Source organism: Trachinotus anak, unplaced genomic scaffold, assembly GCF_046630095.1.
Source record: "Trachinotus anak isolate AG129_WGS33_773 ecotype Australia unplaced genomic scaffold, CSIRO_AGI_Tana_v1 ptg000015l, whole genome shotgun sequence".
NCBI lineage: Eukaryota > Metazoa > Chordata > Actinopteri > Carangiformes > Carangidae > Trachinotus > Trachinotus anak.
In genome coordinates, this window is record NW_027273866.1 from 12,393,657 (window position 1) to 12,420,514 (window position 26,858).

A 26,858-nucleotide genomic window follows, 5' to 3' on the forward strand; every position below is an offset into this window, starting at 1 on the left:
TCTGCAACTATTTTGATAATCAATTACCTGGTTCAGTTACTTTTTCAGTAGAAATGTCGAGTATTTTCTGGGTGCAGCTTCTTAAGTGTGAGGATTTGCTTTTTTTTTCTGGTCATGAAATAGTACATTGAATTGGAGCTGCAGCGATGAGTCAGTTAATCGATTACTAGCAAAAAACTTGAGGCTCTGGTTCCAGCTCAAATGGTCATAATTCCTTGTTTTCCTATTTTATTATGATAGCAAACTAAATAAATTGGGTTTTAAACTATTGGTCTAACAAGACATTTTATGACGCTGCGATGGGCTTTGGGACCTTACCATGGGATGTTTATCCAATTTGCTAACATTTTATAGAGCAAGTCACTACTAATTGAGAAAACAACTGGTAGATTAATCAGTAATAAAAATAATCATTAGCTGCAGCCGTAAACACAACAACTTTAGGTTGTGGACTGTTAGTTTGAAAAAAAAAAAAAAAAAACAACAGTTGCAAACATCGCTGGAGGCTCTGGGAAACTATGATGATGATTTTTCACAATTTTGTGACATTTTATAGATTACAGGTTAACTGAAAAAATAATCACCAGATTAATCAATAATGAAAATAATCCTCAACTGCTGCCCTAATTCTGAGAAGGCTGTAACTCAAAACTAACAAAACTTTCTATTTTTAAGTTTGTACTTCACACATTCAAAGGATTTGGTCTTTGAGTGCAAACACTTCCCACACTGTGATATACATTTATAAAAAATATGTGTGAATATTGTGAATCTTCTGGCCGTAACTGTTTGTGTGTATTCAACCCGTCTCCTCTGGCATGTGACTGACTTGACTTTGACCATGAAAATGGCAGCAGGTTGCATTCTGGGTCATCAGGGTACAATGTGAGGAAAAATGCACTGTATGTGGGAAGGTCAAAACCAGTCAGGTGAATGTGTCCCACTGTATCTATACATATATAACAACATTTTCAAGGGAAGAAATAAAAAATTGGAAAGAAAATGTACCAATCCTCTGTACAAAAACTTAAGCATTGAAGATAAACCACAAAGTCAAAACTATTTCCTTTCCACAGTTACAGATGTCAACATTTCCCCATTTCAAAATCACCATTACCTTTTGGAAGCTGATGAGCCAAATGCGCTTTAAAATTTTGATACATTTCATATTATTTGGTCTCTTTCCAACCATTCATTTTCCAACCATTAATTTCAAACAATTGCAGTGGAAAAACTGGTTGGAAAAGCAAACAGAACAACCAGTCAGCAGCTTAGACCCGCTAACATTTGGTTAGTAACAGATGTTAATTTCCCATCTAGCAAGTCACAACCTGGCAGAAGTTACAATGGTGAAATGTGAACATGTGATCATAGGAAAAAAAAGCTAAACATGTTGGTTTATTTTCAAGTGAGAGCCAGGCAGCACTCCACACAACTAATGATGAATAATAACGACACTAAACCTGTCATGAGGTTTTGGACACTTCTTATTTGTGACATTTTTAATGTCTAACAGAGAAACTTTGAAAGATTTAAAGGGAAAAAACACAAGTAAAAACCAAGAGAGAAAATTATTACCTTGCTGGATTTTCTCGTTCTGGGCTTGCTGGCACGGACGACTTTCAGAGCGTTTTGTTGATCTGCAGACACAGAATCAATGAGTGACAGTGACATCATGACATTTACCAGAACAGGCCTAAATCCAAAGAGTTTTAATCCCTGTCACACAGTGTTAATTCAGCAACACCAGTGAGCACGCCGCCGGCCTGGAAGGTTGCTCAACGCTGGAGTCGAAAAGTCAAGTCATGTACTCTTTGCATGCTGTGCTGTGTGTGCAGCAATGGGAATTTGTCAGTACAGAAAGAATAAATACCCCCTAACTCAAGGGACCGAGTAAATCAACTAGTTGAGGGTGTTTTGTGTTCAGCCAGTGGCGGTATGCGGCTGCGTCTCCACAGGCAGCTGCAGGCTGGGAGTGGCCCGCTGCAGCCTGACAGTCCCTATCGCTCGACAGAGGATGGTCGGATTGATAAGAGACTCGGGGCCGAGGCTTCCACATGAATGGGTGTATGCCCGACTAAGCCTGCAGACGTCCACCCACAGAGCTGCCTGTACAGTAATGTTGTAAAATGATGCCTGTGCTCTTGCCAGAGTTGAACACTTCAAATATAGCTCCCCTGCTCTCTCTGGGCTCTGACACACATTCACAACTCAAATTTAGTTGAACAGCCTGAATTCAACAGGACTACTGTTTCATTTCAGAGCCAACCAAATAAATGTGACCACAAAATGAATCAGTCGTTTTATCAATAAATTCTTACATGTTACATGAACTGTTTTGCTCTTTTCGACATTAGAACTGGCAATGAAATAATTAGATATTTAATCAGTTGATCAGATAGACAGAAAGTTAATCAATCCAATTCTGATATCCGATAGTCAATTATTAAAAGGGTACTCCAGAAATTAAATAATTAACTTCCATGAAGTTGGGACTGTAGGAAAGAAAAAGAGTCGGTAAAATGGAAGCAGGAGAGACCAACCAAAAACCCTGGATCTTATGTTTCCCATAATGCAACAGTGTCTTCTATTATCTCTATGACAGGTTATCCAAACTTCATGTGTAAAATTGGTGGAGTTCCCCTTTAATTTTTGTTACTGTTCAAGTCACAAGTACAAATAGTTTTCTAGTTACAAAAATATTTATGGTTCCAGCTTCTCAAATAAAAGGATTTGCGGCTTCTCTCTGTTTTTCTCCATTTTGAATCTTTGTAAATTTAACAGATGTGAGTTTTAGATTGTTGGTTGGAAAAAAATGAGGTATTTTAAGATGTTTCCTTGGGATCTAAGAACTTATAATCTCACAGTTGACAAAACATTATTTGTTGGTATCAAAAGGGGCTTTGGGAAACTCTTAAATTTCTATAAACTAAACAGTTAGTCTGGAAAAACAGATGAAACTAATGAAAATTGTTGTTAGTTTATTTCAAAAAGTTTCTTTTAAGCAAATAACTGTTTCATTAATGAAGCTAAAATGGCAACAAACATTTACTGGCATCTATTGCTTGACAAATACAAGGATTTGCTACTTTTCTCTGCTTTTTGGGGGGAAATTAACATCTTCGGGTTTTGAACTGTTGGTCGGACATCTTTTTTTTATTGTCATTTTATAAAAACAACTGAGGAACCAATCAGAAAAGTAATCAATATTAATTTATTTAACAGTTCTTTAAATTGTTGGCTCTTTAAAAATAATCTATAAATATGTATTAATTGCTTTTCCACGTGTTTTTGTCATTTATAAAGTTTTTATAATGGTTAATCTTTTGCTTATTTGTCAGTCTGAGCAGGTGTGTTAAATTCTGAGAGGCAGCTGTGATGATTGTATAATTTTCATACAGTGAATTATTAAAAGGTGCATCACAAAAACTAATACTTCATAACAGATAAACACATACATTAATTCACAGCCATCACACACTCCAACTTAACCTGTCTGGCCACCTCTTCACATACTTGCACTTTCACTGGTGGCAGTGGGGAGCAGGCTGGTGGGAGGAGATGCAGGCAGCCAGGCCATTGGACATGCAGAACGTGTCTGTACAGCAGCAGGAGCAGGTTAGCTCGGCTGTCTTAGCCTCTCCACACCGAGCACAAACCTGAAGCTGAGGTTTCCCCCCCCCCTTTTGCTGCATTTAAACCACTTTGGCCGCTGTGTCACTGGCATTTCCAAGACTGGGGAAGAAGGGTAGTGAGGAGGGAGGAGGGGGGAGGGGGGGGCAGCCCAGAGAGCCCGATGTTAGAGGCTAAGTTTCGGGCTAAAGAAGTAGCAGTTGTCAGCAATCAACACGTGGTGCTCCGGAGGGGGATGGGGCACAGGCTGCACGCCACCACCAACACCTCTCCACTGCGCTGACATTCAAGCTCATGCGCCTCATTCGGCTCTGAATAAGCCCAAATGAGGTGTGACAGGCCCGAGGAGAGCGGGTTAAAGCTGACTTTTCTGCAGTCAAAATGCTGCAGCAGCGTGCTCAGCCTGGAGGAGGTGGTGGTGGGGTGGGGGGGGGGGTGAGCTGTGAGCTGTGGCTGTAGTGTTGTAAAGTTTAGACTCAATAAATCTGCTATCATGTGAGGGAATTGAATAAAAAAAACCCGTCTCACCTTTCTCTTGGGAGCTGATGTTGACGGGTACTCTGCCCGTGGTCCTCTTGGTCCACGGGTTGACTTTCGGCGGAGGAGCCTCGACTACTTTCCTCTTCACCGCCTCGACAGCCGAGTCAGCGCCGCTGCTGCTTTGGTCGTTTTCTTTATCGTTTTCTTTGCATTTCTTGTGCGTGTCCGCCGGGCTCTTAGCTGCCTCGGAGCTGTGGCCCTCTTGTAGTGGTTTTTCCGAGCCTTTCTGCCCCTGTTCCTGTTGCTCTTTCTGCCCCTCGGACTTGTTTTGGTTCTTCTCCTCCGCTCCGCCGCAGCTGGCCGCTGTCAAACCGGAGTCGACCTGACTACACTCGACCTCTGTGGACATCCTGCTAGCTTCCTAACAGCGCACGGTGTTAAATCCAGTGTGAATTGTTGGTCCTTGCTCTCTTATCCCAGAGAAAAGTCGTGAAAAGCTCAGGGGGCGACCACATCCACAACTTGAGGTAAACAACTTTTGGGCTGGACCTCGCTAGCCAGCTAACCGAGTAGCTCCTGTAGCTAACCGTTAGCTAGCTAGCGACCATGCAGGAGTCAGCGAGTCCGAGCTAAATGTACTTATTTACCGCCGTTATCGACTGTTTCATACCAGCAAGCGGTCACCTCCGAGTCCGCGGTCTGTCACCATGTAAACGACACAAGCCGAACGGGTTTACCTGCGAGTTTCTGTAACTTTTTTCTTTTGAACAAAGCGCCACAGCGACCTCCTCTCGGTCTCCGGCTCCGACTCCACGCCACCAGCTCGGAGCCTGTGCCGTCTGCCGCTCCGCCTGTAAACAGAGGCGGTGCTGCCCCCAGCGGCCGCCCGCGGCACTGCACCGCGAACACCTCAGCATGTCACATCACAATTATATAATAATCTCACTTGGAAAGGAGTTTGGGATACACATGTGGAATCAAAATAAAAGGAGGGATTTATTAGGAAAGAAATAGGAAAAACTGATGATGATTTCCAGAGTTATAATCAACCCTGCTGGTGTCTGGACAAGGATGAACTTGTCTTAGTTCAGTATATGCAGACAGCCAATGTTTACGTTTGATAATAATGATTAATATCAACATATTGCAGTGTTAGTATATTAAGGCTCCTCTCCTGTGGAACCAGCGGGAGGCAGACCCCCTCTCTACCTTTAGTTAGGGCTCGCTCAGGTATGTCCTGGACCATCCCTTAGTGATGCTGCTATAGAGCCAGACTGCTGGGGGATTCCCATGATGCACTGGGCTCTCTCTCCCTCTCTCTCTCCTCATTCTGCAGGTCTCTCTGCCTCTGGAGCAGCAGGATCCAGATCCACCACTACTCATCATTACTATTAACCACTGTTACCTGTCATTATTATTGATAACACCATTACCTGCACAGCTGTTCCTGGTCTCTCTCTCTCTCTCTTTTCTCCTCTCTCCTCCCCCCACCCCCCCTTTTTTTTCTCCTCCTAAACCCAACCAGTCGAGGCAGACGGCCGCCCACCCTGAGCCCGGTTCTGTTGGAGGTTTCTTCCTCCCCCCTGTCGCCAAGCGCTTGCTCTTTGTGGGAACTGTTGGGTTTTTATATTATGATTTGGCGCTATACAAATAAAATTGAATTGAATTGAATAAACTGAAGGGTACACTCAGTTGCCAGGTTATTAGGTTAATCCTGCCTTCATGAAGGTTATAATGTTAGGTTTTTGTTGAAACTGTTTTGGAGGATGCTGTTTGCGGTGTTGGTGAACTGTACTGTGTTACACTGACAGGTGTTTCTATTATTTTGTACCTGTTTACACGACTAAGGGCCGGCTAAATAACGGAAACTCTGTATAATGCAGTTCAGTTCAACAGCACCACATCTACATCATCCAAAATGATCACACAGTTGAATCAACAAACACTGTAAACGTTTCAAAACAAACTGAACATTAAAACCTTCCTGATGACATGACGACAAATGTGCCAAAGAAAATACGACAGCACAAACTGAGATCGTAAAATTGCGATATAATCATATTCAAATGAGGGAAACAGCATGTGTAATATACAGTCATCTTTTTTTTTATTCAGGACCAAGTTTGACAAAGTGCTTCACACATAACAGCAAATTAAAATCTAGAAAAAATCTACAATTTATAATAATTTACAGTCAGATAAAAACTGATAGAAGACAAAAGCAAAAACAATAATAATAACAGAATGATTTAAAATATCTTTTGCCCAATGATCTGTGATGAGAATTATAAATACTATAAGTTTTGTTTTATACTTTTAGACTTCCCTTGGTGTTTATGTTTTAGGATTTGTGGCTCTTGCAGGACTCAGATCTTCAGCCCAGGCACTGTTGTGTTGGATTATAGTGAATGAAACGGGACAAAAACAGAAATCAGAGACATCAGCATGAAGGAGAAACATTTCGGTGCCGCTGCAGACGATGCAGCTCGAGGTTTGGTGTAGATGTAAGGATGCTCCTGCAGAAAAGTGAGGACAATGTGCTCAAAACCACTTTCGTGCAGTTTCATGAAGAGAGATCACATTTAAAAAGTGTCATGTTTTACCTTTGGAGGGCAGATCAGTTTTATTGGCTCTTCAAATGTCTTTATCATTTCTTTCCCTCCTTCAGGCTGGAACTAAAGAAACATCCTGATTAATTTACGGGTTCAGTATCATAATCATTTATTTTGAGGGACAGTCTGTGGTAGTTCCATGTTGAGAAAAGAACAGCATTTCTGAGCCTTTTCTGTCCCAAAATGATCAGCACTGTTACAGAGTTGTCTGTAATTACAGCTCTGACAGCTCCAAATGGATCATACAGAAACTGTCATCTGTCTGCAACCCAATTAGTTCACTTTTACTCAAACTTTTGACAGAAATAACAATATATTCATCTTAACCACCTGCTGTGATCTCATCCTTACATGGTGTTTACAGGCCGAGATCCTAACTTTATCTAAACCAAACCCTTACCTGAGTATAACTATCTGTGACAGTTGCATAAACATAGTTATAACAACTTAAAAATCTAAACCTTTACCATGTTGTTCCACAGCCCCTTTGCCAGCTCCTCGTGTCCTTTAACTGTGAAGTGGAAACAATCTGCCGTGAAGAAGCTCAAGTCAAGTGTCCCATCCTGCAGTTAAGAGAGAGGATGTCAGACAGTGAAAAATGTAAAACTTAAGATATAAGATTGTGTGTGTGCGCGTGCGTGTGTGTGTGTGTGTTTGACTTACAGGAAGTCTCGGGGGTCCTGCGTTCTTTAAATAAGGTTGCAGAACAACAGCAAAGTCCTTTTTGAAGAACCGGTCGCTGTGCAGAAGCTTCTCTAATCTTCTCTATAAACAAGATAAATAAACGTTAAAAAGACAACAAGTCAAGACTATCACTGTGTCAAATAGTGCGTTAAAAGGGTTAATAGTAACAATTAATAACATCCAGGTTATAGTTTAGGGCTCTGCTTGTAGTTGAGCCTGGTTTAAAAACTGCCCACCACAACTTTTTTTGAACGCAATTACAGTAACACTACACGCTTCACTGGACATACACACAGACACACAGACACACACACACACCTGGAACTCGTAGTTAATCTCAACCAGCTCCTTCAGCTCTGGGGAGTTTTCTTCAGGTTGAACCAGACAAGAGCAGAATCTCCTGTGAGCAGATTATCAGATTATCACACCACTGGATTATCATTTAATCTGGTTAAAACATAATAAGATTATTAGATCTGTTATGACTTGTAATCTCATCAGATCTGGACACTGAAGTCAGACAGGTGAGATATGGATCCACTGGTTTAGTCACTACAGCACTGACGAAACACCACGGTATATGTGATGATATACTACAGTATGTACATATGATGAAATACTGCAGTATATATATATGATGTAATACTGCAGTGTATATGATGTAATACTGCAATATATATATATCATAATATACTACAGTATATATTTTCTTATTATAATTTAATTAATAAATACTCAACAGTTCATAATATTAATAGAAACAATAAGTAAATAAATATAAATATAATTTGTCACTGTTTACTGATAAAGTTTTGGCCACTTCTTTGTCTAATCATATTTTAAAGCTCAATTATATATTAAGAAGATGTACTAACTTCCTGAAAATGGAAATCAAGTAAGCTAGTTGGTCCCTGTTCTGGATTTTTTAGGTTTACAATGATAAAAAAAAGCTCATTCTGCAGAGTGTAACAAAGACGTTCTTATCTAAAAATAGTAGTACACTTTATCTTGAATAAAATGTAGTGTTAAAGGTAGATCCTGATGTTTTATTAATTAACAGTTTAAACTTGAACAAATAAGAAAATGTTTTAGCAAACTTTTGGAGCTGACAGCCCAGAGTTGGCCTCTGAACTTCTCTGAGAGGCTTCATGGGAAGAATCTGCACCACGTTCACGATGGTCCTGGGGATCTGAAACCAGACGACCTTAATGCTGAAATGTCTATTATAGCCACAAAGAAAAGGTTGTTCTGAATTTGGATGAATGTAAGACAGCATTTATAACTGTTATTCTACAAACTCTGAAGAAATCCTCTGACTGAATTCAGTTCTTCTCAGTGGAGTCGTCGTGATCAGTTTGACCAGATGAAACAAGAACCACCTTCTTTGCGACTGTCATTTCCAGATGTGACTGGGCACTAATGAGGATTACAGCCCCATGAAGCCTGCAGCTGTAGACATTTAATCTCTGATTCTTTTTTTTTTTTTTTTTACCTCATTCATCATCATGTCGAGAGCTTCTGTCATGTAGTGGATGAAGCTGTCGGGGGAAAACAAAGTCTGTGGAAAGTTTGAAAGGAAGAGGATCACATGTAGTTTTATTCTTATCATCGTTTCATTTTTTTTCATTTTAAAAATATCTAAATGTTGAGTATTTCATTCATTTTATTTTAATAAAATGAATATATATTATATTCTTTCCTCTGTCTCTGACAAGTTAGAGAATCGTCTATAAATGATAACAAAAATCTTATGATTTTCCATCCTGACAAGAATAAAACTGTGGTGAGAAAACCTTCAGTGTTTGACATTTTCAGCAGGATATTTATCAGATTTAAAGATGAGTTTAACACCAAACTGGTCTGCAGTGTTTCTCAGCTCTCTCTGGTTCAGAGTTTCATCTCTCACCACACCTGGCACAGCCGATGGGTGTGGTCAAAGTGTCCATTGTTACACCGGTAACCACACCCAGCAGTGATGTCCTCGTGAACTGACACACCCTGGAGCGTGACGTCACATCACTGAAGCAAAGTGAGACGTTCAAAAACACTGGATGTCAACAAAAACCAAGGTTTTCATCTGGTGTTAACTTTATATTTAAGTGCCTCAATTTGAAATGAAACAATTCATTTGCAGTTTCTTGTAAAAGCTAAAAACACCGGCCCCTCCTCACCTTGTTTTTACAGTAATCACAGATGTCGTTCATCCCGATCAGCATCGTCACCACCTTCCAGTCCTCCTGGAAATTCAGACCCTGAAGAAGAAACTCTGGGTCACTATGGTGGAACTGAAGCTGGTGCACAAAGAGGAAAATTCATCTCATAGAAAATAAAGGTTGAACCCAGAGACTTACTGGATAAGACTTGAACGTATCAATCATGTGTCTTATCTGATCCGAGACGTTCCTGTAGGAAAACAGTACAGTCTGCATTCAAATCAACAATCATATATATATCAAACAATTTGCAGTTTTAATTGTGTTAATATTGGAGCTTTAGGACTATAGCTGTGGTACGAACATTAACTTATTGGAAATATACTCTCCCTGATTTGAGTAATACAGCAGCTCCACAAAATCACAAGTTTTCCTCCCAGCTCACTTATAAAGTATTAATATTCCCTCCAATCACAGCTGAGTTTCTAAAATATCAACAGTGAGGGTCACTGGAGGATGAACAGACAAAGAAAATGGAAAATCACCAGAGAAAATCCAAGACTGAAAAACCAGAGAGACAAAGTAAAACAGAGTCACAGTCTCACAGTGTGTTGTGGCCGGTGACGGCGAAGTTGAAGCCGGTCTCGTTGACAGTTGTGGGGTGACCGTGGAGCGTCATCACCGGGGATGGACCCAGCAGTTTGGGATTGAAGAGTTTAAAAATATCTAGAAACAGAGGAGTCAATGAATTAGTTAGAGATGCTCATCTGAAAAAAAACCCCCAAAAAACCAGAAATGAGCCTCTGATTTTGAACTTAAAAAAAAGCATTGTTAAAATGTTGACCTAGATTGTTGTTGCACAAACAAGCAAAGTCATCCTGGGAGGTTTTAATTTTAGATTTAGTTTCTTTGGAGTCAGAAATAATCTCAGACACAGAATCACTTTCCCACAAACTTGCATAAGAAACTGGAGAAAAGATTGAAATCTATGGATATTGCTTTTTTCATTCATTAACTAGTTTAGATCTACAAAGCTAACTTGCTAAACCAGATAGCTGGGGTCTTAAACTCAATGCAGCCACTTAGACTATTTCTGTGTTGGTGATACTTTATGTTTGTGTTCATTAAACTGGATAAAGTATAAATGAACTTACTTGCCAGTGTAATGACATTTTGATAAGTCCCATAACCTCCGATGCTACAGAGGAAGAAAGAGAAGGAACACAGCTTCTAATAAACAAACCAATAAAAACATACCGTGATAATTAACTCATCATATCAAAATTCTATATAACAAGTCCATATAATCAGTCATAATGTCACTTGTTAGATAAGATAAAGAACAAACAGCGTTTTAAGCAGGGGATGGTTGAGTATAAATGACGTAATGATCTCTGACAGGAAACTGAGTCAAGTGAGAGTTGGAGATCCTGATGAGATGAGAATCAATCAATCAATCAGACTTTATTTCTAAAGCACTTTCCATACAATAAATCCACACACAGAACAATAAATGACTATCATAAAAAATCAAATAAAAATAAAACAAGCTACTGTGAATGTCATAAATTTGCAATGAGAAAACACCAAAGACAAGAAAACAAAGATAATGATAAAATAGAGTAAAAAGATTAAATCAAATGAAGCATGGGCTTAGCTGGGGTCCTGATTTACCTCCACGACACTTGACGAAATTCAAAAGGTATTGAGAAAATTGTTGATCCATTGGCACCAATAGCTGTCTGCAATAAAAACACATACAGACAATTCTCTGACAATACAGGAATACAGTTACAAAAGTAATGTTCTTTTAAAAGAAAAAAAAGATCATTCCCAGACCAAAACAATACTTTGACTTCCTGGAAACACAAAGTATATGAAGATCCTGACTGATGATTCTAATGCAGGACATTATTATCTGTTATCTAACGGTTTGTACATTCAAACAAGGCACAGTCCGTTATGGGACTGACTGTTGCTTTGGTCTGAACCAGTCAACAATCATGAACATAACCACAGAGGCTCTGCCCTGTTTGTCCTGACTGATGGATAAAGATTTTATGAGGAAAAGTGGCATCATAAAAAATGCCATTGCATAAAATGTCATGAAATACAAACATATCTTAGTGAAAGGGTTTAAAATAAAACCCGACCAATAACCTTGTGAAAAGACGCAGGATGAATCAACATTTCAAAGTAATGAGCTGATGGGATTATTATTTCATCCACTGCATCCAATAAAACACCCAAACTTGAAATGATTCCCCCCGCCAGTACAAACCAGTACAAGTTCCCAATTAAATCATCAAAAGCCCAAATTAAAGTTTATTACAATGCTTGTTTTTTAGCACCATTTGACTCACAGTTAAAGAGTCTCCCAGTGCAGCGATGACTTTGACGTCTGCAGCTTTGACATATTCAACTAAAACAGAAGAAAAACCAGGAGAAATAGAAAAACAAAAATCAAAGACACCAATAAACATTATAAAATAAATAATACAAATAAATCTGTGTGCGTTATTCTTCTGGTAAATTTCCCTTCATGCCTTGTTTGTGCAATATTAAAAGCACAATCAAAATAGTATCTGTGTTAGGCATAAAAACAATGCTTTATTTCTTACTGTTATCTGAATTTCTGAGATGCCCTGCAGCTTTCACGTGCACACAGATGACCTATGTAACATTCAGACTTTAAACTTTATCAGGATCAAGGATTTAAAAAGACACAAATAAAGTAAAGGACTCATTTTTCTTATGTATAAACCACTTCAGTGCAGGTGTACTGCTATGCAGGACCACCAACACTAATTAATATTAGTGTGAGTGATAGTCACCTGAGGTGGGGACGTCTGGAGACGGACTCATATCAGGGCAGTGAAACAGAGGATGCAGATCACGCTGGAGAAAATCTGCTCCAAAGACACCCTGCAGGAAAACCACACAGACACATTCACTGTTAATGTGGCCTTTAGAGCGCTGAGCGATGATGGCATTAAAGTCGTTTCATTTGATCTGAATCGGGCTGGAATGGCTTCAGGGTAAACTTTCTTTAGTGTTACATGAACTGTGATAGTGTGACTGATGTGTTTATTCATTCAGGGTTTGAATGTGAAACCAGCCTGTGGACACTTATGTTAACACATATTTAATAATGTAGCTCACTGTGAATCCTTGCTTTGAAAAAGAAATTTTTAATCGCATGAGGCTTTTCCTGCTTAGATAAAGGTGAGACACACAAGGTACTTGAATTAGATTATGTCCCATTATGATCTCTGTGACTCAAGAGCATGTATTCTCATGGTACAAATAGTTTATCATCAACTCTTTTTTTTTTTTTTAATTCAGTTTTACCTCATTAATATGCAAATTGATGCAGCAACACACTCTTAGGTGGCCTTAAATTAACCTTATTTAGGGTTAAAAGAAGAGCAACCTATCACTACTGAGTGGTTACAGTCAGAGGTTTTACTGTGCTTCTTTATTATGTCTAAAGCAGCAGACTGTGCATGCGTCTTGCTATGAAACCTCTTTATTTGACCTTTACATGAATTAATTTACAAAATGCATTATCAAACAATTAAATTTGTAAAATAATAGTTCATAATATATTATATGTTTATGGTAGTAAAAATCTAATTTGCTGCATCATCTGGCAACTAATTTATGTGGCTTGCTTGAGATTTAATAAAAAAATATCTCTGCAGATATCTTTGCATTGTGAAAATATTCTTTATATTTCAAACATGTATTTAACATATTCAGACTGATTACAGCTGCTCTCTGCTGAAAGATAAACCACACAGATCTAAATCAGAATTTAAATTGTTTTGTTGCAATGTAATGTAATGTAATCTCATCAGGTTGTGCAGTGTTGAATGTCTTAGAGACAATACCTGGTCGAAAGCATCTTCCTCTCCTCTCAATGTGTAGCCTGCAAGAGAGAAGAAAAAATAAACATATTTTATTTCAGATCCTGTTTAAATCTAAACTGTAGAAGCTGCAAAAGATCAGAATAAAAGAGTTGAGATTGATGAGTTTCACAGTAAGTACAAACAGAACAAGAAAATACCAGGACAGAATCACATTTATTTTATCACCTACCGCTGACATGACATGTGGCAAATACACAAACTGCAAACAGCACAGAGTGCAGCATGTTTCCGTTCTCCAATAAAGAAACCGAGAATTAATAATGCAGAGTTTTGTCCTGCAGGTCGGAAGCTTCATTAGAGTGGTGCAACCTTTGAAATGAATAATGATGAGTCTTATCTTTGACCTTTGTAGCCATTAGCAAAGCCAGAGTGTTCCAGAAACAGTAATATACTGTAGATAAGTGTTGATAATAAACATGTCAAGACCAAATTAAAAGGTCTGCTTTGTGTGGTCTTCAGTTCTCCAACATCTGACCAGCAGATTGTTTGGCAACTTTTTATTCTAAATCCTCCTATTTAGTATCTATAAGCACTATATAAATATATAATACAGGGTTTATTAAACACTATAATATAGTCGTAAACAGCTAAGTTATATAATTAAGTATGTATGTATCTATGTATTAGTCAACCATAACTCCTCCTGTTGACAGCCAGAAGTGGAGGCTGGAGTATAAACAGATAATTAAATTGTAATGATATAAAATATGTTTTCATGGGAGAATGTGTTATTGTTGGCAAACACTGTACATTAATTAACTCTTTAAAATCTGCTGATAGCGACATTATAGTGTGTTATAAACCATCTGTTACACCTTTGTTTACTGCTTATAAATGCTAAACAAAAGGACTCAAAGTAAAGTGATTATTTGAATCTCAGCACTGACATCGTACATATTTAAGATAACCAGTTAAACTTTGCTGAAATAACACTCAGGATAAAATAATAAAAATAATACCAAGTCTAACACCAAGTCAGGTCTAAGTCAAGTTCTTGTCTCATTTTAAAGGGACTATGGTGAAAGCTACATCTTCTCATGTATATTATTAGTTGTAATGTATTTATATGAGACCAACTCTTAAAATAAGGAATCAAATCTTCAGCTGAGCTGAACTGACTCAGGGTCAGACGCAACTGAAAGGGTCATGTGAAATACGGTTCCATAAATTGGCAAATATTTTTTTATGTTTTGTGCTATTATCATTTTGTGTTTCTGAGTGTGTGTCATTCTTCCTGAGTATTTGCTTGTTATGGTACATTTGTGTCATTTGTTATGTTCAGTCTCCACCACTGTTTTTGGTGTTTGCTGTTAACAGGTTTCATTTAGTTTTCTGCTGCCACTTTAAACCTGCTGTAATTTTTTGTGCTGCTTGTTTTTATTCTTAACATCAACCTCTCCATGGACTTCAACTGACAATTAACATTTTACCACTTTTAAAGCACAGTGATGTGTTTGGTTTTCCTGATAAATAAAATAACACCAATTATTACACCGAAATAAAACAGACTAATACAAATGCTTTTATGTGTCAAAGTCATATTTATGTGAACGTGAGAGTGTACTGGCAAGAATTAGAAATAACATGGGAAAGAGTTCAGATAAACAAAAGGAGCATCTTCAACTCAAATCAACAATTGCCTGGGATCATTTTGTAGTTTTATGTGAACTTCTCCTGATTTTATGTGTTTAAACAGACACTTTATTTAACCCCCCAACAAAATGAATAGCTGATAATGAAACAGGATTTCTTTAAATGTAAAATAAGGCATTTACCAAACCTCAAAAGCCCTTAGTTTGAACCAAATATATTTGTGTTGATCATCAAAGGTCATGGTGTGATTGTCGGGGTCACGGGGGTTGACCTCAGGTGTGTGTGTGTGTGTGTGTTTTTCTCCATCACTTTTTCAGGTGTCTTCCTGCTGGAGGTAAACAAATGGACTCAGCGGCGCTTTGCGGTCAAAACATGAAAAATGTGACCGATTCGCGCCGATTGAAGCGAGTAAAATGCCCGGACAGAAGAGAAGATATAGTGTACGGTTCCCTCCTGTGAGTACGAACTCTGTTCTGGGGATTTAAAGCTGTTTAGAAGCCACATCACGGGCTACATGCTAACAGCTAACAGCTAACAGCTAACTCCGCTCACGTTAGCAAGGAGTGTGGGGGCACCCGCTGCGTTCAGGGGCTGTCGGAGATTTTGGTTATCGCCTTGCGTAAACACGGCGCTTTGTCAACAGTGGGTTTAGGATAGTTTTATGTTATTCAGACATTCACCTGCACAGGTAATATTTTATCTTTCAGGGAAGACAAGATGAAGTTAGGGACGGTCTCTAAAGTGTATGCGGGGTGACCAACATGGCTTATCGGATATTTTCTTTTCCTCCCACACTTTTCTCATGTTGTTCTCCAGATATTTTGGACTATCTTAGTGCTCATCTTGGAGTCCACATGCACATACACGTTCCCCATTTCTAGATTAAAATCATGCAATATGAATTTTTGTGTCTTTAAATAGATGTTGAGCGATTCATCAACTCATCTGAAACTGAATCCACGACCTGAGATCCAGGGAACAAGAGCTTACGAGGAGCACTTGAATGCAGCATCTTAACTTCAGTGGTTTACTGTAGTGAAATCTTTTTGTTTTTGCTCCCAGAGTCGTGTCAAAAAGATCATGCAGAAGGACACAGAGGTGGGGAGGATTGCGATGGCGGTTCCTGTGATCATCTGTATCCTTTGACACCTGCAGCTGTGCAGGACTGGCTGAGAAGTGCAGTGTAGTGCAGCTCTGATCACTGCTGAGACCAGGTTTTAATTCAGCTTTCATCCATCTGTTTTGCAGCTGCCCTCTCCTCCTCTCTTCCTCCAGCTCTTCCTGAATTACTGCTCGGCATGCTGGGAACTGTAGTCCCTCCTATTTAGCTGAACCTTCTTAATACATGACATGCAACACCTCTTGAATACAGACCAAATCAAAATCTGTTCTTAACATTGATACTGAATGCATAACCAGTTTCTAATGGTAATTTTAATTTGCATTTACTTGAGAATGTGCTATAGTTTTGCTGTTTTTAGTGTTTTAGTTACTGAAACTCAGGGATATTATGGGAAGAGAATTGAAAAATGTCAAACAAATTATGCTAAGTATGCATTATTGTATAAAGTATGTTATTGTCAGGTTGGAGAAGTCTCTGAAACTGCATTGAGACTATTATTGGACACTAAAACTGTGGACTGAAACTCGAACTGATGTATTTTTTCAAGTTTTGCAGCACTCTGAGGCAGTGAAAGCCACCACCTACTCGGTTTAATACACCATTTATTTTTAAATGAGGCATCAATAAACAAGAACCAGTCCTGCAGCAATAAATGATTTGAGAAATGTACCTAAAATCTGTTTCCTGCTGTCATAGGGGAAACTGTCAAACTGGTGGAAGACAGCGACTGTATTTTAATTTAACAGTACGTGTGTTCTCAGAGCAGACGTGCAGAGATGTGTTTAAACCGAAGTGATGTAGTGAAGTGTGTGGTTTTGTGGAGCTGTGAGGTCCTGAACCGCAGAGATCAGCCCGGGCGTTGGAGATGTTCCTGAAGTCTCTGTTGACCAAAACCTGTCTGATCACTCAGTCGAAGCTCAGCACAGTCGTGTCTGTAGCTCACATGTAAGTAAGGCTGCTGCTCCACCTTCACAGAGGCATGACGGTTATGTTTCCTCACTTCATGACGCTACACCCAAGATATAACTACTGTATCTTTGCCTTATTTAGCATGATGAGTGTATGTCCGTCAGTCAGTTCATATACATCCACTTATTGACTGTTTCCAGGTAATGCAGTTTGTCTTTTGTAGTTGTGCTGACTGGATATTTTTATGTCAATTTGAATTAAAGAACGAATCAGGACTAATTTAGCTGTGGTGTGTTCACTGTCTATATGCCAAACCAATAGTATGCAGTATGTACTACATACTTATCTTCATAGTGTAGTTATTATTTGGTATTGGTACACAGTAAATCATTGTACTTTGCTCTTTTTTTAAATTTTACTAGTGGATATTAATCAAACTGTGACTTTTGTTGGCTGCTACAAACAAACCTCACAAAAACAACAGACTTTAGATTTAATAATTACATTTTCTTTACCACCTGCAGTCTCAATTTTACAGTACACTCAAAATTTAAAAAATTAAGTCTGCGTACTGACAAGTTTGAATAAACTTACTTACGTCAATTTTTTTGGTGTGACATTCCCAAAATATTTAGGATGTAACATAGATTTTTAAAATGAAAATGTTAAATGTTATATGAAGAGTGGAAAATGATTTTTTTGTGTGTGTGTGTGTGTTATCTTTTAGGAAGCAGTGCATTGAGTCAGAGAAGCTTTTCCACTTCTTGAAAGACCTGGCAGAGCGAGCGACATCTACGGCAGCCCAGAAGGACAACAGAGGCATGAGTATATGGCCGTTATACAGGTAGAGACTGGACTGCACAGTATTAGTGTTACAGTGTTTGAAGGGTTTCACTTTTAACACCATGCACGGTTTTGTCGCCGTAAATAAGAATTATTTTCATTATCAATTAATCTGTGGCTTTTTTTTCTCAATTAGTGATTTTTTTAATTTACAGAATGTAAAAATATTGAAAACGTATTTATTTAATTTTGATTTTTATTATTATATCTTTCTGATCTGAACTTCTGTTGTGCTGCTGCAACACCTGAATTTCTCCTCTAGGGATCAATAAAGGCTCATTTTATCTTTCATTGAAACTTTGCTCTAAATTACAAGTTCCCTTCAGTCTGAAACTAACAGTGATCTTTGTCTTGTATCTACTGTCTATATTAGGGTTCCGATGTTTATTTGCATTATTTTATATAAAAAAGAAATTGTAAAAATATTTATCAGAGCTCAATATCACATATTAAAATCGTTTATTTTGTTCAATTAATATCATGAGACCAGGTTAAGCAGCTAATCTTTACATTTGAGAAGCTTTTTTTCCCTTGAAAAAAGCCCAAAATGAATAGTCACATATGAAAATGACAGATTCATTTTCTGTTTTTCTAATCTGTATTTTACATGTTGTGTTTTCCAGGACCAAACGTCATGAAATTTCAGTTAAAAAAACCACTGATGTGAGTGAAACGCTGCCGCGAAGGAGCCTGGACTCTTTCGACAACGACTCCAGCTCTGGTGTACGTATCCCGAGACTGAAAACACTCACTCACACTCATCCTGTGAGATGCAAACAAAGCAGCTTATGTTTTTATTCCAAAGATACAACAAGGACCTTCTTTTGCTTGTCTTTGTTGTTTGTAGCCACTGTAACATCAGGTTAGATATAAGGAGGTTCTTGCTCAGTGGCACCTCAGCAGTGTAAGGTTCTGTTGGTGGGTGATGGTTACAACAGCGGCCCCATGGGGCTGAGATGTAGATTACATTAAATTCATAGACAACTTTACTGTTCTTACATTTTTACATCAGGTGGGCTCAGAAATGTTAAGTTTGTCCTGTGGCACCAGAGAAAAATGATGTTGTTGTGTAAATTTAAAGTTGTTCCTTTGACTGAGCTTAGTTTATTAACTTCACAAGATTTTGAGGGAAGGATAATGTTGTGTCTCCATTTTTATTATATATATATATATATATATATATATGTATACATTTTTTAATTGATAATGACTCGCGCTCTCTCTCCCTCCCTCCCCCAGGAGTCGGAGCTCTACATCTGCTTATAACTGTGAGTCTACAACCACAGGAAACTGCTGTGAACTTAACAGTCATTCCATCATGTCGTTTCTGTTTATCTTTATCTTTATTTAAGCTTTATTTCATCACTTCAGTCAGAAAAAAGTGATTCACTATTACAAGTTAATAGTTTTGGGGGAAAAGCATTTAAGTTTTGTGCTGTGTTAGAGCTTCGCCTGCTAATATACAGTTTCTGGATATACTTTTTTTTCTTGGAAAAAAAAAGACGTGGCGTTTTGTTATGAAGCTCTTCACCTTTAAGTTGTAGCAGATGTGTTTTAGGAGGACATGAAGAACTTGAATGATGTGTCTTAGTTTGCACTGAAGAAAATAATTGAAATTATAAAGTTTATGACTTTATTATTAATCAGCAATGTTTTGTTTAACTTCATTTGTACAGCACATTTCTGTTTCTACTACATCTGTGGTTTTTGCATATATCAATTAGAAACGAGATTTTCTGACTCTGCATCTTTTTTCACTGTAATTTGACGTCGTAGTGAAAAGTTTTTTTCAACTTTGCTTATTAAATTTTGTTTTCCATTAAGAAGAGATGTAAAAATGTGACCTGCACTGATCTGTAAAACCAAACTAAGTGCTTATTGAGCTGAACAGTGGCCTCTGTGGGTTCTATTGTTTCAATTTTAAAGCACTTGTAAATTAATGTTTTAAATGCAGAAAACACTTGCAAATGAAATGTGAAAATAAATAATATATAAATAAATAAATAAGTTCATTTCCACGTTTCTGATTGAGAAGTTTAATGAGAGGAAGTGAATAGATGAGCTCACATAAATAAAAACAAATTGAGAGCATACATATAGGGATTGGTTTATTCCAAGAAACTAATCTTTTTACATTGTGAAGGGATGAAATGAGGAATAAATAGATGCAATTTTGTTCTAAAAGCTTTTTTAACTGGAAATTTACATGTTGAAGCCAAATATAGCAAAACATCTCTCTTTAGTTGCTACGCTAGCTACCTGCATAAGAGATTTAAACTGTTTTCATGTTCCAGCACTGACAACATTTGCGTTAACGCTCCCGCTGAAGGTCCGAGCTGAACTGATGCCCCAGACAGACGCTTGGCTCGTAATGTGCATGAAATCAAGTCTCAGTGAAACAACTGAAAGTACAGTGGTGCTAGGCTTTAACACGAGTAAGGTTCAAGTCCAGTGGTCGTTCCTCCATCTGAAAGTTTGAAATGGAACATGCATCTTGGCTGAAAGCGTCTTCACTACAGTTACACTTGAAAAGAGTAAAATAAGTAAAAAATAAACATTCATTTTTCAAAGCAACAATATTTTTCAAATAAAAGAAAACCGACATTTATTTTTAACTCTTGCAATAATTACATATTTATAGAAGTAAAGGCCAATTTGCATTAGTGGTTCAATAAATTCTCCTTTGCTTTATTCAATGCGTTTTTCATCCAGAGTCCCAGAGGCACAGTTCATTTACGCTCCTTTGAACAACTGACCCAAATACTGAAGGGGAGAAACTAGATTTAAATATGTTCAGAAATTAAAACATTTACACAGACACAGACAGGTGACAGGTTGGCCTCACCTATTTCATCTCTTTCATTAACTCGTGCTATGAGCTCACAATGGGACGCTTTGTGCCAGAGATATTAACGGACAAAAAGTTTAAAAATCCAAAAAACAGAAAAAAGAGAAACAGTACTACAGTACGTCGCCTTCAGAAGAGTCGCGCTCCGTAGCCAAAAGTCTGTTTAATAGCTTCAAAGTAGTATCTCTTCCAGCCCTCTTTCGTCCGCTCCTCCTCGCTGTCCGGGACGCCTCGACACTCCACCTTCAGCTCCGTCTCGCTGCTCCGGTCCAAGAAGGTCATCGTGATTGTTGCGTAATGCTCTGTGGAGCAGGAGAACAGATGCGTTACCATCAGTGTCTGAGGCTGGACGGCAAAGTTTACTATAAACTTTATTAGAAAAGAACACAGTATAGTAAATATAAAATATCCAACGAAAGGATTTATTGACACGCAGCACTGAGGCAGAAGATGTTTCTCATTTCAGTTTCAGTTATTTTAGTTTAATGCAATTAATTCTACATTTTTTCAGACCAATGATGAATACGATTTTGCCGTCAATGACATTTATTTTCTGTCCGGTAAACTGCAGTTATGTTGTGTCTGATTGACAGAACTTTTCTGATTAATCATCAAATATAAAATGTCAAAATAATGGTCAATGTGCTTTGTAAATAACCTCAACTCATGTCTTTAAACTATACACTCTGTCTAAACAAACAGTCAAAAAAGAAAACACAATATATTCAAATCTATAATGAGAATATGAGACAATTCAGGCAGGAAAAAACCTGCAAATATTTGCTTTTACTGGTTAAATTTCTTTAGTAAATAATTAAAATTATCAATTAATATTTTAATTTGTTGTTTCAGCACGAGTCACTTCAAAAGATCAGTTAATTTCAGTTTGAATAAAATAAAGTCAACATGTCATGTAAAAAGTTTTTCTGTTGCTGCTAGTTATGCACAGTTTGCACGAGAAAATTATTCTTAAAATGTAAAAACAAGAAGTCAACATACCACAGGGCCAGTTGTTATACCTCCACTTCATAACTATTTTCTCATCAGGGACCTGGTGGCAAAGGACAGTATTGTTTTCATTCAGAATAAACAATAACTAATATGAATACAAACCTACATCACTAAATAATCTATGACACTACAGTGTTGATGATGAAAGTTTGTCTCACCAGCTCTGTGAATTCCCCAAAAACATTTCCTTCTAACAGACGAAACTTTCCGCCCCTCTCTCCATCCACCGTGGCTGGAGCATGTGTGAACGCCTGAACCATCTGCACACACACACACACGATATAAACACTTCAGTCACGAAGCTGGAATCAAACACTGAGATCAAGTCCGATCAAATTTCTGTTAAGTGCTTGAAAAAGTTTGTGTTTGTTGACCCCGTCCTTCCAGCTGCATCAGCTGCGATGCTGAGGATCAGCAGGTGAAGCTCACCTCCTGGTTGAGGAACACCCTGTAGAGATCAGCTGGTGAGGTGAGGAACGTTTCCTTCATGCTGAATTTACAGGTGGGGATCTTGACTCCAGTGTTGACTGGAGCAGCCGTGCTGCCTGAGGAGGAAATCTGTTCAACACAACAAGAACAAAAGTCTGGTTAGGGAAGATCTGCTGCACTGCTGCAAGAAAAATGTCTCTGTTACAGTTAATTATTTAGGGACCAGAGTTTTGTCTGATGGCTGAAGATCTTGTGTGTCAGCACAAACCTGAGTTTTATTCAGCTTGGCTTTGGACTGCGATGTGGACTGCAGCTTGGCCATTCCGTTGGCTGTGGGCAGGATCATTCCCTGTGTGAACTCTGCAATTAAAAGGGGAAAAACTTGAGCTTGAGAGCAATGTTATCTTCATTATTCCTCAACTTTAAGAATTTTTAACAGTGCACTTTAAGCAAATACAAAGAATTCCATTATAAAACTCTGCATCATGCAGGAAACTGTTGAGAATACTGATACTAAATACTGTGAAATTAATTTCTACTGTCTGGAAAGACAGAACAATGTTCAATGGTCTCATTATAAAGGCTTAGAAAACACTGCTACATGAGCTTAAGAGAGAGAAGAGCTGACAAACAGAAAGGATATCAATACGTGCTTCATTTATGTGTCAAACACATTATATCAGATAGAAACTGAACATATTAAACATACAATGCTCTCATACACTGATGATAAGCATTTAACAAAAACTGAGCTACGTAAAAAGTCTTATATGTAAACATGTACTGTAGTCTACGCTCCTCTGTCTGAGCTGCCTGGCCGACATTTAAAAAAAAGTTTAACTGTAAGGTCACGATAAAACAGACAGGAGGATGTAAAATGCTGCATCTAAATCACACAGGTGACACTTTCTGTGCTTTTCTTAATTTTCACGTCACTTTATAAGATATTATGTTAACATCTTCAGTTTATAAATACATTACTTTAACATCTTCAAATGATAGTTCTTTTTGTTTAAAATGAAAATGTTGATGTTTAGCTTATTTATATTTGACATTTCTGTTTTGTTTTTTTAATCTAGAAATGTGTTTATTTGTCCGTACAACCGTTTGTAACACATGAAAAATACTATCCAGGCTTTTATGGGTCATAAACCATTAAAACAACTTGTGACCATAACTTAACCAAGATTCAGTTAAAGGCCTAATCAGTAATTCTTCTGATCATATTAATCAGGTATCAGGTATATACAGTACATCCACACAAACCTTGACAAGGAGCTGGTAGCTGACCCCATTTTGTTATTTATGTTTTGTCTTTGTCTGATTGAACTTTAAAATCTAAGAACTCCTCCATGAGTCTGGTGTCACTCGCCTGTTTTTAAGAACCCCACGTAGCTTCCCAGGGCTTCACGCACTTTCTCCGCTCCTTTCGTTTTCATCAGCTTGCTCAGCGGCGTGTCGGGTTCATCTTTGTTCAACGATACAGAAATCTAGACAAACATCACAGGAGAGGCATCACCACCACTCTGTCCCTACTCCACCCCGTCAGTTAAAATCACTACATGTGTGGAGTTATGTGGTGAAACTCACATCGAGGTCCTCCATGTCGTTTTCATCAGACAGGTTTGGAACTTCAATTGTTCCGTTATATTTGACTCCTGATTTTGACTTTCCTGGTAAAACAAGGGGAATAAGTGTCAGTAAAGATTCATATATGTTTCTTTATTTTGATACTGCTCATGACAAAGATGCTGCTGATGAATTTTTAGTCATGATCTGTCCTATTTAAAAAAAAAAAAAAAAAAAGAGAACAACGTCATGAAATATAAAAACAAACACTGGTAATGAGCTTAGTTTCCTGTTTGTTTCCTCAGTATTTAATCAGCAGTGGCACAATATCTTAGCAACGAGGTGGACCGTCATCATTAGCAGGCAAATCCTCAGTTTTATAAATATAATTTAAACCACATTTCTCCCTAAACAAAACAAACAGTCTTCTACTCACCAGTCCAAGTAGCTTTCAGGTTCCATTCATAAAAGAATATAAGTTTCCCTTTGCGGTTGTTAATCGAGGCCTCTCCTTCCACCTTGCTGACTTCGGTCACCTCGCACATCCCTTCTTCGCTCTCCACGCTCAACCCAATGAGCAGTGATTTTAATTTGTCTGAAGACCAGTTTGTTGCATCTCGTTCAGTCCTGGGGAAAAAAAGAACTCAGAGTGAGTCATCTGCACACAAGTTGACACTAAAGCTTTACAGTTGAACAGCAAGCTGCTTGGAAAAGGGAATCAATGGTAAAATCAATTCCACAATCTATTCTTCACATTAATTAATTTATTACAATACCTTTATACTAGATGACTTAATCAGCAGTGGTATCTCTTTTTATGCTGCTGGTGGTTTTTATACATTTTCATTGTGGTTTGGCAACAGCCTAACCAGTGAACATCATGTCCACTCCTTCTTATTTGTCACAGTTACATTGGCCGAGTTTACAGCTGGGAATTTGTTTCATTAACTACACAATTAAAATGATGTGATGAATCACTCATCTCAGGCATCCTTAAAGTTAATTGTTACACTGAGCGCAAAACAAACAAACTAACAGCTGCCTGGAGGCAAGAAGGAGCATAATCAACAATCTAAAAACAGAAACATGGAAAAACAAAGTTATATCCTGACCAAAGATGGATCGTGGATGCCAATTGTATTAACAAACATATTATGTTTTTGTCACCCCTACCCTTTTGTTTGTAACAAAAAATGCTAATAATATCACTAATTAATCATTAAAGAAGACCTGCTCCTGGATGTAAAGCAGGAAATGAATGGATGAACAGATCATTTATTTAAGGTTGATACATGAATTTCTGAGGTTTGTAACAATGGTACTGAGGACACGGACACATTTTATAACTGACATTATTTCCTAACGCATTCGCAAGTGAAATGCTTTTAAAGACCTGCATAAACAACATATAATATAGCCTTGACTTGCATTGTTGGTGGTCTGTACCTACCCTACTGTTGTAGTGATGTAAGTGGCTGCTGCAGCACTTTTACAATTTCTCTCCATCTACAGTTCAGTATTGAGTATGTGATGCAACCTCAATATTCAAAGTCATTTTTAACACTGTGTGCCTACTACAAGACAGAAACAACTGTCAAAACACCAAAATCTCATCCTTCATTTTCAGGGAGATGCAAACTACAAGATCAAATCTATAGTCTCTATGTAAATGGGGGTCACTACACGTGTTTCATACTGGTCTAACAGCAGTAGATGGAAACTTACAAACCATAAAATCGATCTGTTTAACATGTTATTACACAGATATACTGGTGTATTGACAGAGAGTGGGCCAGGGTGTTGTGAAATCACTACAAATGGCTAACAATCTCAACAGACGCATCTGAAGCTACAGTCGCTAGCCACAGGCGAAGCTAATTTGAAAATGATCATAAGATTAGCTCGGCTAATGTGACACTTTGCTTTACTGATCCTTAAGATATAACACTCACTGCTCCCTGTGGACGAGCTGGTAAAACTAACTAACATGCACGGAGGAACAAAATCAAAAAATAACAGCTGTAGTTTCATAGTAATACGAGCTGAGTGTGTGATGTTAGCATTAGCAGGCTAACTAGCAGTCAATGTCCTTTCATCACATCTTACCAGTGCCAGTTGTTGACATTAGTCGCATCGGCTCTCTCCTCTACAATCCAGCGAGGGTCTCCTTCTCCCCACTTAGCCATTAGCCAGCAAAATGACGATAAAAAGTTATGAAGTGTACGGTTTTGTGCGGAGAGCAAGTGTGTTTGCCGGTGACTGTCCCGGTGCACGTTGTTTCTAGAAGCCTCTGGCTGCTGCTGGCTCGCTGTAGCGGTGCTCCTCCGTTTATTCGCCGTGCACAGAAAATGCTGGAAACAGAACCTTGTGGAAGAAGGGTTCCTATTCTGAAGAACAGTTCCGCGTCGAGAAGGAAGACTGCTGGAAAATCTGCAGACGTTACAAACGTGATAAACACAGTTTGGGAAAGTAACAAATTCAAAAAGGAGAGTATTTTTGTTGTTACTTTGAATAAAAATAAGAAGAATCCACTATTTGAACACTATTCAAACAGTTTTTATGCGGGCTGTTCATGGTTTGTAACTCCACCAATAGATTTTTCCATAATGGTTCATGTACAAACAGAAATTGATTCAGTCTGAAGTTTTATGTGGACACTGATCTATGTGAAAGGTAAGAGTATGTGCAGTGACAGGTGTTTCAAGTATTTTGTCCAACCCGAGCTAAATAACAAAAAAGACAAATCTCTGGATAATGCTGTGCACATCCCTCAAAATGATCATATAGTTGAATAAACAACTCTCTAAAACAGGTTTAATAAAAACTGAACATTATAACCTTCATGAAGGTGGATTTATTGCAGGAATATTGTATTAGAAATTTTATTTATTGATTTAGTCCTTTATCTAAACAGACCTATCTCAGATCACACACACACACACACACACACACACACAGTGTCCTGCGACCTGACCCTGTAAGTGCTGTGTTTTTATGAGACCGGAGAGTAGAGGTAATGAGAATGTTTTCGTGTTGGGG

The 26,858-nt window shown here is 38.1% G+C and overlaps 4 protein-coding genes across 12 annotated transcripts in view; 1 reads left to right on the top strand and 3 right to left on the bottom strand.

The window, feature by feature from the left end:
- larp1b (La ribonucleoprotein 1B) overlaps positions 1-4,947 on the bottom strand; it is a 33,216-nt gene extending 28,269 nt beyond the window's left edge. For 3 of the 8 annotated variants that reach the window (XM_071497600.1, XM_071497596.1, XM_071497593.1), the window contains exons 1-2: positions 4,162-4,946; positions 1,579-1,640 (exon numbers count right to left, since the gene is read on the bottom strand). In XM_071497600.1, coding sequence (XP_071353701.1) covers positions 1,579-1,640; positions 4,162-4,522 — 423 coding nt within the window. In that variant the 5' untranslated portion in view covers positions 4,523-4,946. Of the gene's footprint in view, positions 1-1,578; positions 1,641-4,161 lie in introns of all 8 variants that reach the window. The other 5 variants (XM_071497598.1, XM_071497592.1, XM_071497594.1 and 2 more) reach the window with 3 other exon arrangements.
- Positions 4,948-5,646: 699 nt separating this feature from the next.
- LOC139632604 (phospholipase B1, membrane-associated-like) lies at positions 5,647-15,531 on the bottom strand. Of its 2 annotated transcripts, none has more exons than XM_071497637.1 (16): positions 15,397-15,531; positions 13,456-13,493; positions 12,397-12,487; positions 11,926-11,984; positions 11,237-11,304; positions 10,717-10,760; positions 10,168-10,288; positions 9,761-9,812; positions 9,581-9,661; positions 8,902-8,967; positions 8,507-8,598; positions 7,728-7,809; positions 7,389-7,490; positions 7,193-7,288; positions 6,717-6,788; positions 5,647-6,629 (listed from the first exon to the last, which is right to left on the bottom strand). In XM_071497637.1, exons 3-16 carry the CDS (start codon positions 12,425-12,427, stop codon positions 6,513-6,515), a joined length of 1,083 nt encoding a protein of 360 aa, XP_071353738.1. In that variant the 5' UTR covers positions 12,428-12,487; positions 13,456-13,493; positions 15,397-15,531; the 3' UTR covers positions 5,647-6,512. The 2 variants fall into 2 exon arrangements, with proteins under 2 accessions (XP_071353738.1, XP_071353737.1); XM_071497636.1 differs by lacking the exon at positions 15,397-15,531 and adding an exon at positions 13,664-14,116.
- On the top strand, positions 15,402-19,980 carry LOC139632615 (dr1-associated corepressor). Its single transcript, XM_071497660.1, has 6 exons — positions 15,402-15,542; positions 16,150-16,222; positions 17,062-17,155; positions 17,847-17,963; positions 18,586-18,685; positions 19,202-19,980. Exons 1-6 carry the CDS (start codon positions 15,501-15,503, stop codon positions 19,226-19,228), a joined length of 453 nt encoding a protein of 150 aa, XP_071353761.1. The 5' UTR covers positions 15,402-15,500; the 3' UTR covers positions 19,229-19,980.
- On the bottom strand, positions 19,975-26,157 carry ahsa1b (AHA1, activator of heat shock protein ATPase homolog 1b). The gene is made up of 9 exons (XM_071497644.1): positions 25,926-26,157; positions 24,256-24,446; positions 23,841-23,923; positions 23,623-23,740; positions 22,519-22,610; positions 22,251-22,379; positions 21,980-22,081; positions 21,810-21,861; positions 19,975-21,112 (listed from the first exon to the last, which is right to left on the bottom strand). Exons 1-9 carry the CDS (start codon positions 26,003-26,005, stop codon positions 20,940-20,942), a joined length of 1,020 nt encoding a protein of 339 aa, XP_071353745.1. The 5' UTR covers positions 26,006-26,157; the 3' UTR covers positions 19,975-20,939.
- Positions 26,158-26,858: the final 701 nt, after the last annotated feature.

What these genes read in the sequence shown, in the direction of transcription:
- LOC139632604 (XM_071497636.1), bottom strand. Translation starts at nt 13,718, where the DNA reads ATGCTGCACTCTGTGCTGTTTGCAGTTTGTGTATTTGCCACATGTCAT. An exon ending in AAATGTCATTACACTGGCAA is followed by an intron (nt 10,289 to 10,716) that starts GTAAGTTCATTT and finishes CTCTGTTTCTAG; the next exon opens with ATATTTTTAAACTCTTCAAT. An exon ending in ATACGTTCAAGTCTTATCCA is followed by an intron (nt 9,662 to 9,760) that starts GTAAGTCTCTGG and finishes TTTCTTCTTCAG; the next exon opens with GGTCTGAATTTCCAGGAGGA.
- LOC139632615 (XM_071497660.1), top strand. Translation starts at nt 15,501, where the DNA reads ATGCCCGGACAGAAGAGAAGATATAGTGTACGGTTCCCTCCT. An exon ending in GGCGGTTCCTGTGATCATCT is followed by an intron (nt 16,223 to 17,061) that starts GTATCCTTTGAC and finishes CGCAGAGATCAG; the next exon opens with CCCGGGCGTTGGAGATGTTC. An exon ending in GTCGTGTCTGTAGCTCACAT is followed by an intron (nt 17,156 to 17,846) that starts GTAAGTAAGGCT and finishes GTTATCTTTTAG; the next exon opens with GAAGCAGTGCATTGAGTCAG.
- ahsa1b (XM_071497644.1), bottom strand. Translation starts at nt 26,005, where the DNA reads ATGGCTAAGTGGGGAGAAGGAGACCCTCGCTGGATTGTAGAGGAGAGA. An exon ending in ACGACATGGAGGACCTCGAT is followed by an intron (nt 23,741 to 23,840) that starts GTGAGTTTCACC and finishes ATGTTTGTCTAG; the next exon opens with ATTTCTGTATCGTTGAACAA. An exon ending in TTGGGGAATTCACAGAGCTG is followed by an intron (nt 21,862 to 21,979) that starts GTGAGACAAACT and finishes CTTTGCCACCAG; the next exon opens with GTCCCTGATGAGAAAATAGT.